This window comes from Populus trichocarpa, chromosome 11 (genome assembly GCF_000002775.5).
Source record: "Populus trichocarpa isolate Nisqually-1 chromosome 11, P.trichocarpa_v4.1, whole genome shotgun sequence".
Taxonomy (NCBI): Eukaryota; Viridiplantae; Streptophyta; class Magnoliopsida; order Malpighiales; family Salicaceae; genus Populus; species Populus trichocarpa.
Genome location: NC_037295.2, coordinates 6,476,014 through 6,486,806, shown reverse-complemented (window position 1 = coordinate 6,486,806; position 10,793 = coordinate 6,476,014). Strand labels below are relative to the sequence as shown.

The 10,793-nt window shown below is 33.6% G+C and overlaps 2 protein-coding genes across 2 annotated transcripts; one reads left to right on the top strand and one right to left on the bottom strand.

The window, feature by feature from the left end:
* Positions 1-2,048: 2,048 nt before the first annotated feature.
* LOC7463809 (seipin-2) lies at positions 2,049-4,793 on the top strand. Its single transcript, XM_052445643.1, has 2 exons — positions 2,049-3,317; positions 4,025-4,793. Exons 1-2 carry the CDS (start codon positions 2,169-2,171, stop codon positions 4,508-4,510), a joined length of 1,635 nt encoding a protein of 544 aa, XP_052301603.1. The 5' UTR covers positions 2,049-2,168; the 3' UTR covers positions 4,511-4,793.
* A 3,152-nt stretch (positions 4,794-7,945) lies between these two features.
* Positions 7,946-10,107, bottom strand: LOC7455888 (aquaporin NIP1-2). The gene is made up of 5 exons (XM_002317351.4): positions 9,600-10,107; positions 9,053-9,277; positions 8,500-8,697; positions 8,361-8,422; positions 7,946-8,278 (listed from the first exon to the last, which is right to left on the bottom strand). Exons 1-5 carry the CDS (start codon positions 9,738-9,740, stop codon positions 8,068-8,070), a joined length of 837 nt encoding a protein of 278 aa, XP_002317387.2. The 5' UTR covers positions 9,741-10,107; the 3' UTR covers positions 7,946-8,067.
* Between the last annotated feature and the right edge of the window lie 686 nt (positions 10,108-10,793).

Genomic DNA, 10,793 nt, shown 5'->3' with positions numbered 1-10,793 from the left:
TTTATTGATTTGTTTTTGATAATTTTTTAGTATATAAATTCCATTTGAAATTCAAATTAACACCCTTACAAGAATTTCAAACTAAAAAAAGATGATTTAACCATTCAATTTAAGAGTTCCAAACAACTTGTAACAAAATTTAGATCAATGAAGAACTTGAAAAGACGTTGGATGACATCATCTAACACTAACCTAGTTCATTTCACGGGCAAGCATGATTGTTAACTACATTAGGCGTGTAAATCAATTTTTGTTGCCTCTAACCTACCTTACATATATAACTTAATTCAGATTTTAAATTTATTTTTTAAATTTATCCATTCGAGTTTCATAAATTTTAAGGTTATTAAAAATTTATATAATTATTAATTTTAAAATCTGTAGAATTAGTTGAGATTCACGCAAGCTGATATAAACATCTATATTAAAAAAAAAAAATTATTACTTCCATTCCATCACTTGCTTTCTTAAAATACATCAAAAAGAGGGAAAGGTCACCCATTGAAGATCATAATGTAATTCATGAATATTCATTCAATCCGACTTAAATGAGATGAATATTTTATGAACTACTTTATTTGATAAATGAAAAATAAATAAAATATTATTAAATTTAATTTTAAATTTACCTGAATCTAACTTGAAATATATATTTATATTTATAAAACATTTAGATTTTTTACACATATATAATTTAGATTTGTTTATTCTTGTTTTTTTTCAAAGCCCTAAAAAAAAACAAAAATTGATTTCAAAACTGTTTTTCTATTGATCACTAAGATGAAGTACCCTAAAAAAACCTAAATTAATTTGTAGTCTCTCACGACCAAATCTCTTCTTTCTTTTAATTAATTCTATCTACTAGCATCTTGCACATCTTTATCTAGCTTTAACTTCTTTGTTTCCAGCACCTTTACATATATTCTTTCCCTCGTTTGCTGGGATTTAGCCTTTGCTTTATCCATGGCCTCCTTCATAGCAGCAGCTAGCAGCAGACAAAGTTTAATCCAGCATCTGCAAATTCATTATTATTGTTTTGAGTCCTCCTCTCGTGACAAAATCCACAAGTTCTTCAATACGAGAAGTCACTTAATTCCTTGCTGCATGATTGAGAGTATAAAATGGAGTTTTGGAAAGGATACTCATTGACCTTGTTTCTAGAGCTCGTAGAAGAAAAGGAACCCATCTTTGACTTTGATATCCGTGGTGGTCTTGGAGGTGGGAGTCTAGAGGGTGGTGGCGCACTTGTGGGTTGAGTAAAAAGAGGGATTTCCGACGTAAAAAGCCATGATTCAGAGACCTTTTCAAATATGGGAGAGGAATTTATCTTCACTTGTAGAGAAATAAGAACCGCCTGTGCTTCGTCATGTTCTACAAATGAACCATCAACCTTGGTGTTTCCAGGGTTACTGATTTTACTATTTTCTCCCCATGGTTCTGTTGATGATGAAGTTGCAGGGCATGAACAATTGTGGATAGATAGCATTTTAGTTTTTAATTGGAATGTAGTTACAATCTTGTAAATATTTTTTTTTTAGATTTTTTTTTAAAAAGATATAAAATGTTATATAATTTTAAAAGTTATATCATAATTTTTAAAAGAATAAAAATAAAATAAAAAAATCATTCTTTTTTATGAATAATGGGTGATAGGATCTCTCTTGTCATTTATGTGAATTTCTTTTTAATTAATATTGGTATATGAGTATTTGAGTGTTTATATATATCTTGATTAATTTTATAAATTTTAAAATTAAATATAAATATTTAATAATTTTAAAAAATATAAATTTATAATTATTAAAAAATAAATTTAAAATTTTACCAGTTCAGCTGGCTGGTATTCTTTTCTTCTGTTTTTGATTGTTATCTTTCTTGCAAAGCAATCGGATTATTATTATTATTATTATTATCATGAAAATATTTAGCAAACAATAAAGCAACGAGCTGGAGAGATCACACGGTTGAAATCATGCCGCGTGTACAAGAGTTCCAACTAACACCACGTGTCACCGACAATCCAACAGAAGATGAACGAACTGTAGCTCAGAAACTGCAAAAGAATAAAAAATAATGGCTTCACATTTCTTCTATCAAATCGTCCACCGAAAACGAAAAAAAAAATCCCAAACCGTAACCCTAATTATTACGTTGGAATTTTGATTTCAATGGAACCCCCAAATCAGAACGACGACGTTGGTTTCTTCTTCGACGCGCTCGATGACTTCCCCTTTCACGATTGCATAGTCACCGCCCAATCAGCTCATTCCACCTCAACCTCCGCTCTCTCCGATCACTCGCCGGATTCCCCTTTGATCGGTTCAGATGCCTTAGTAATTGACGACCCCGGAAAGAGGAGGAGAAAGAACAGGCTTAAAAATTATCTCGATTTGAAGGGAAATTGGAGGAATTTGGATGGCGCTGAGTCAACTCGGTCGATTTCCGACCGAGTTGGCCCTCGACGAGCTGATTCATCTGCGGTGGGAGGTGTTGGGGAGGAGGAGAAGAAGGAAGAATCGATGGTGACGAGGGCGAATGACGACCGATTTGGTGACCCGGTAGACTCAGCGGGTGAACTCGATGAGTCAACTCGGCGAGCTTACTCATCTGCGGTGGGAGGTGTCGGGGAGGAGGAGAAGAAGGAGGAATCGACGGTGACTACGGCGATTGACGACCGAGTTGGTGACTCGGTAGGCTCAGCGGGTGAACTCGATGAGTCGACAAATTTGCTTTTGTTCGTAGCTGGGTTGGTGATTAAGGCAATTGGATTCCAATTAAATTTGTTAGTTTATTTTGTCACATTTCCCTTGTGGATTTTGTATTGTTTTTATATGCTAGTTGTGGATCCATTTGGAGCTATAAGACGGGGTAGAGGGTTTATTGTCCGGAAGTTGGTTTCTTTATGGAATTTGGTTGGTGGGTTTTTTGGTTCTTTTATAGATGATTGGTTAAAGGAACATAAAACAATATGGAGCCTTTTGATGCAATTTGGGTGGGGCTTGTTTTGGTCATGCTATGTTTGTGTCATTTTGTGTGGATTATTGGTGTTCTCGGTTATGCTTAGTGGGGTTTTAATGAGATATTTGGTGGAGGAACCGATAAAAATAAGGCAGGATTTGATTTTTGATTATACGAAAGACAATCCAGTTGCATATGTGCCCATACAATCTTGTGGTGGTGTTGCTTGTTGTGAAGAGAATATTGGAGATTTCAAGAGCTTAAATACTCGGGTTATACCGCCTAATCACAAGTTGCAAGTTTCTGTTTTGTTGACAATGCCAGAGTCAGAGTACAACAGAAATCTTGGGGTTTTTCAGGTACATTTTTTATTCATTGGGCAAGGAATTTGCAGTGTTTTGGTTGCTATGTTGTAGTTTATAGTTTGTTGCTTGGTTTGTAGCCATTTTGTTTTGTGGAACTGAACTGCATCATAATGCTTTAAATTCTACCAGTTTTGTTTGAAATATGTTTTCGAACTGATACTGCCATGTGAGAACTTGGGGGATAAAATTAACATCGGACTAGTAACCTCACATGTCAGGGAAGATTTGTTAGCTTTCTACTTATGAACTACTCCTTTGACGAGGCAATGCTATGGTTTCTCCATTGCTGTGTTCTGTAATTTGGCATAAAATCGTACAAGTTCTTATATTGCTCCTGTTCAAATTTACTAGGACTAGGCTGTTAAGGCATTTTGGTTGTCTCTTGCTAACATGAAAACTCTTTTAACAATATGTGAAAGTGAAGGTGGCAGCAACCTACCGTCCATTTTGGCAGAGGACTTGGTGATATTATCTGCATCCTTATCTTTTAGGAACCTTTTTCTTTTTTGGCATGACCTATAACAAGAAGCTATCACAGTGGTATTTAATTAAGTGAAAACTTGTGCAGAGTTGAACTTGTTCTGTTTATTTAAGGAAAGAAGAAATAAAACCTCCTTATACTTCAGATACTAATCATCAATGATTTTCTTTTAATCTTTCAGAAATGCTTTCCCTGACTTGCTTCATTTGTTCATTTGCAGATCCGTGCAGACTTTCTCTCTGCTGATGGGAAAACCCTTGCCAGCAAAAGCCATCCATCCATTTTAAAATTCAAAAGTGAGCCTATCCGCTTTTTATTGACTTTTCTTAAGGCTGCCCCTCTTGTTGCTGGCTACATATCTGAGTCCCAGACTCTGGCATTGAAGATAAAAGGTTTTACGGAACGGGACGTGCCTACTTCCTGCTTGAAGGTGATAATTGGACATAGAGCTGAATACAGACCTGGAGCTGGTATCCCTGAAATATATGATGCATCCATCGTACTTGAGTCGGAACTTCCTCTTTTAAAAAGGATTATATGGTATTGGAAGAAAACCATATTCATATGGATCTGCATGGTTTTATTTATGATGGAGTTGCTGTTTGCTCTGATATGTTGTAGGTCTGTTATTATTCCAAGAGCAATGCTGAGAGATGGTTCTGCTATCAACAATAGTACTCCAATCGACGCCCCTGCACAAAGTTGATACTCGATACCAAGTTCCGGTGCGCACTTGATCATGATGATAAAAGAAAAGTTAACCTAACTGCAGTGCTAAAGTTTCTGTAACATTTCACATATAGTTAAGTATGCCATTTTAACATAGTTCTCCATCAATTCATTAATTATTTTTCTTCTTTTACCATCAGTATGAATTCAATATCAATCAGTTGTAATTTGTGAATATTACATGGCGGGAAGACTTGTAAATATCACTGGACGGGTGTTACGTAATACAAAGCTAAATCAATAATGCTGTATGGCTATAACTTGAATGTATAATCCAGTTGGGTATAGATAATGCCATGTGAAAAGCTAAACAAAGAGAAGTGGCACAAATTGTTGTATTTTGTTCTTAGAGCTTGGGAAATGCTTTCAAGAATGAAGTAAACAAGGACATGCTGAGACTTCCATGTAATTTAATGCCGTAGGGACTCCTTTTCTCGAGCGTTTTTAGAATTCTACGTCATGCCACTCTGCATAAAAATAATTTGACAGGCAATAATCGTGATGTGAACTTGAAGATGAAGACGGCCGCTCTCACTATCTGATAATGAACAAGAGATGTCTTTGCATACCAATTCTCCTCAAACAAGTTCCGTGCTGTAACTATCATACTAGTTTTAAAAGTCTCGGTATCTACGCTGCGGTGGATTCCAAGTGCTTTTTTTTTTTTTTTTTTTTCATAGTAGAAGCATATAACAATATTGTGAGTGTGTTTTATTATATTGTATTTTCTTAATTACAAAATATGAATATATTACTTATATTTAATAAAATAAATTTTAAAATAATTGAACTAATCAATTGTGAAAGAGTTGTTAATATTATTTATATGAATATATAAATGTTTAATATCCACTTTTCTTTTGAATTCATGTGCCTTTATTTTCCATCTTGGAGGTTATTTTTCCAAATAAAAAACAAACAACTTAAAATATATCATACAAATAAAATTTATTTATATCAAACATAAAAAATATAAATTATAATGATCTCTTTGAAATATTATAAAAATACGAAATAAATAAAAAAATAACAACTATTTTAAAAAAAATGAACAAAACAATTTACAAAATATCAATTAAAATTAAAATAAAAAAAATTAATGCAAACTAAAATATACATAAAAAGAGGGAGGATATTAATTAATTAATTTTTTTTATAATAATAATAAAATGGAGAGAGAAGCCGAGAGATATTGAGTTTGGCATGTTAGATCTGTGCATGATGAGCTTATATTTTTTTTTTTGCATTAAGTCGTCCATCCTTTTTTTTAAATAAAAAAATTAATGTGGATGATGCGCATCTATCATCCCGGATTCTAAACAATTAAGGGTGGCTAGAAAATCGGGTTGATGTGTTTTTGGGTTTAAAATTCTATTTGTTAACCTATTTTGATATAAAAACACCCAAGAAACACCATAGAAATATCAAAAAACAAATCTCTCAACTCAAAACACCTATAAATTGGTCTAAAAATACAAAATCAAATTGAAAAAAAATATCTCTCAAGCTCAATCTATGTTTTCAATGAAGATGATGATAAAAAATAACTACAACCATACTCTCTTATTGAATGAAACTCTTTGACATCAATGTTGACTATTTTTATTGCCAAAATCATAACAATCATCAACTTTCTCTCTCTTCTATTGTTTTCTAGCAAGTTTCTCTCATCTCTTTCAAATTTAGAGACTGAAAAATAAAAATAAATGAACTTTGAGACTAAAATAAAAATTATCGAGAATATGAAATTGACCTTGTCTTTTTCTTCATGTTTTACGCCAGTTCTTTATATTTAATTTGATATGTTTATCATAATTTCAAATATAATTTTATCTAATTTGACTATGAAAAAATCCAACTGAAAAAAAATTGCTTCACCATAAGAAAGCCCATTTCTTTTATTATATTACATAATATAATATAATGTGAAATGCCCCCATTGAACTTTTTTCCTTGCAAAGAGGCAAAATTTATGCCAACCATCTAAAAGTGGAAAAGAATCATGTGTTTTTTTTATAACAAGAGCTATTAAGTCTACCAATCATGAATCTTGTTCTTCTCTCTCAAATGGGATGCCATTGTTTTTATCCATCTGTAAATAATGTTGCTTATATATATATATATATATATATATATATATATATATAATTTCGGTACCATAAGAATTAAAAGAGGAGTAGTTTTCTAATCGTCTGCCCTTTTTCTCCCATGCTCACATGTTATGATTAACTATTTGTTCCTTTTTATCCTTTTTGTTCACATGATTCCAATGACGAAAACAAAAAAACAAACGAACGAACAAACCGAAGTACAAAAAAATATAATGTGTCCTGTATGGATGATAGATACTATGTGGTCTCAAAACAATGTTTTGTAATGATTTAGGAAGTGTATTTTTTTTTTAAAATTTGAATAATAATTCAATATTTCTACACAAATAACTAGAACAAACATAATTTACATGACGTGTTGGCGGATGATTTCTTGAACTTAAATTTTTAAATATAGCATCTGTCTTTTTTAATTCTTTATTATGTTCCTTGAACAATTTATATAGCCATGTATTTTTAAAAAAAATTGAAATTTTTTTATTTTTTTTTGTTTTAAATTAATATTTTTTTGGTATTCTTAGATTATTTTGATGCGCTAATATCAAAAATGATTTTTAAAAAATAAAAAATATATTATTTTGATATATTTTCGAGTGAAAAATACTTTGAAAAGCAACCACAATCACATTTCAAACACGTTTAAGACTATACGATCTGTTCAAATCATTTAAAAAAAATATATATTCAACATAGATCTAATGCATTTAATGGAATAAAATCCTGTAAATGTTGATCCTAAATTAAAGAAGGAAGCAAATCTTCGTTGCCATCAACCTACCTCTTGAAATTAGAATCAACAAGAGAGGGAGAAAAGGCTCATTTGGTCTAGTTGAACTGTTTTTTAATTTATAGTTAAATTAAAATTTTTTTTCAAGTTTTTATGTAATTGCATTTTGAACGGATCCTAAATGTACTCAATTGTTTATTATAGCATTTTTTTAATCTCTTCAATTGTTAGTTTTTCTACCATGTTATTTATTTTTGGGCTTTTAAAATCTTATATCAAGATTTTGAAAATAAAAATAAAATAAAATAAAATGTGCCCAAACATTGAAATTCTTAATTTTTATTTCAGTCCTAAATTATTTCTTGCTCGTGACTTATTTTTTCAAAAGCAATCCATATTCTCTAAAGAAATTGAAATAGGAAGGCGTGGATTTTTTCAAGGAAGGTTCATGGCTGTGAGATGATTGATTTTTCTTGGCTTGGGTGACAGCATCCATTCATAGACGAAAAAAGAAAAAGAAACGCAAGAAGAAACCCAACTCACTATACGCGGGAAAAAAAAAACACACAGAAAATAAAAGAAACAATTAACAAAGCAGAATCCCTTCTTCAGGTGTTGACTTGCATACATGCCCTGATCACTTGCACCTATATAAAAGAAAGGAATACTGTCATCGCCTTCAACAACCATCTCATCTCAGAAACGCCCTTTGCTCTGGAGGAATGATGCACTTTTGGTGATCTCGCGCAGAGGCTTGTCTGTGTACCTGATCAAATTATACACCCATGCACCAGCCTGAGCTCCAAGGATGGGTGACACTACGTAAATCCATATGCCTCTGTATTCGTGCGACACCATTGCAGGTCCCAAGCTCCTTGCAGGGTTCATCGACGCCCCTGATATTGGCCTGTCGAACAAACATGAGACGACTTAGACAGTTAATCCTGTCAAGTATTGTAAGTAGAGAGGAATGGACTGGGTTAAATTACCCTGCAAACATCACGTTGAGCAGCACGGTGGAACCAACAGCAAGTCCAGCAAGCTCACCAATCTGCATAGCAGAACAGAACATATGTTGTTTATCACCTGAAATTATAATTAATGATTAGGACGAGGATAGGAACTTACAGCTCTGTTATCGGTGGCGACACCGGATATGATGAACATGAGGTAGAATGTGATTATAAACTCAACAACAAAGGACTGCAGATCGGATCCTGCCGGCATTGTTCCTGTGAAGTGATCTTGCTTGCCCTGAAAAATTAATCGGATTGTCCCGGCTGCTAGAGTTGACCCAATGACTTGACATGATATGTAAGCCGGCACCTTTAGAAAACAAAATACAACCACGTAATCATCCATCTGAACACTCAATCTATTTATGATCTTTTAAACTAAAATAATAAGCATCTCTGTATAATCAACAATTCAACAACCCAATAATCAGCTGGGACAAAACTTGGCTATCGTGACAAAGAGTACCTTCTGGTACACTTGTCATTCTAGGTAGCTAACACTACCAAAACAGAGTTGTTTTTTAAAAGGGACATGAAGGAAGGAAGGAAGGAAGAAAGAAAGAAAGAAAGAAAACCATTGTTGATGTCAAAACTTTCCAGCACCTCGAGGTTTGTTATGGGTAGAGGGTAACTAATTCTCAACTGGGTAGATATCACAGTTTTACCTGTTTCCATGGAAATCTCTTGCAAGTGGCGAAGGCAAGGGTGACAGCAGGGTTGAAATGGGCACCAGAGATATGACCAAGAGAGTAAACCAAGACCATCACAGCCAATCCCCAAACTATTGATATTCCTGGAAGTGTCACAACCTTCTCAAAGTTCAAATTCACGGCCACCGATGAGCAACCGGCAAATATCAAGAAGTATGTGCCGACTATCTCAGCCACCAACTGCACATGCCAAGCCATCAAAATCAATGTCAAGTAAAAAACAATTAATAAAAATCAGTTGTCTGATAAATTCCTAGACATCATGATGATCTCTCCATACAGAAGTGTATGCCAAGAACTTATTCTTGATTTAGGTCAAATAGGAATAGTAATTAGATGGCAGAAAGTTCTTCGTATACGCAATTGGTAGGTAATCTTGAAAATCATATTATAATAGGAGACGGGTATCAGAGAAAGAACATTTTGATTCAGGAGCTGATCATGTGAAAAGGAGAAAACACAGGAACTGAGAGAAAGAATCCAGATGTTATCAAGAACACACCTTTTGCATGAACGGCACAGAGAAATACAAGTCGGAATCTTCCTTGGTTAAGTTGGAGCTGGTTGGAGGATGATCATCTTTAATATCCAAAACAACCCCCCCATGGTTGCCATTGCTACCAGTCCCATCGATATCAGCCATAACTAACCAAGAATGAAAGGGGAACAAGGAAAAGAGCAAGCAAATGATATAAGAAGTGACAAAGATGTTCAAGGAAATCTTGTCCTTGTTGTGGCTTTGTTCTTTGCCTATGGAGTGTGTGTATGGCTAGAACAAGCTATAATTCTGAAATTCTCAATTTATCATGGGGGGTTTATATAGATCCAAAAGGAAGGGAGAGAGAAGACTGTCGTATGGGGTTGGACGTTGAAAAATGTGACATTCACATCTGGGTTTTGTGAACTGGAAACAGATTCAACTACCCTGGCACGAATGCCTCCTCCCTAAATCAGGCTAGGCTGTATTTATCAAGTCCAATTAATTTGTGCTCATCCAATCCAAATTTTATCCGTTTTCATGACTTGGAAGGGCTATTTATAGAGGCCAGTATTACTTCGAAAACTGTAAAATTCCAAGGACAGGCAATTCTTTTCTAGCCTAGTCCACTACCATGACCAATAACAGCGTACAAGACTTGGTGTTTTTAGCATAAAAAGCCTAAAACTTTGATAACCATTACACGGCACACCTGCTACATATTATGATTTCAGTATTTGTAGCTCTGCATGTTAAGACTCACATGTGCTGAAAATGACACCCATGTTTCAGTGGTTTGGTTATGGAATATCTCGGTCCTAATTCCATGGCATTTCTCATGGATTTGCTTGAAAAATATGTGAGAGAAAATTGTGTAATTTAGATATAGGATTGCTTTTCTATGAATCATACCCATCACGTAATTCTTACATCTCACACTATCAGGCCATTGCTTCACAATCAATATCATCAATAATTTACATTTTCTAGCTAATGATATCCTTGTATGAGTAAAGACCATTTACAAAGAGTACTCCCTTGTAATCCCTTACTAATAATTGTCCTAATGATTTTTACACAGCTTTTTAGGAATTAAAAAAATCTAATTAAGAGTGCTTGTTATAAGAATATTATACCACTTTTATCCCTAACTATATATTTATATAGTTAAAAGCTAATTATGATATTGCCACCTCCAAGTTGTTTTTGTCAATTACC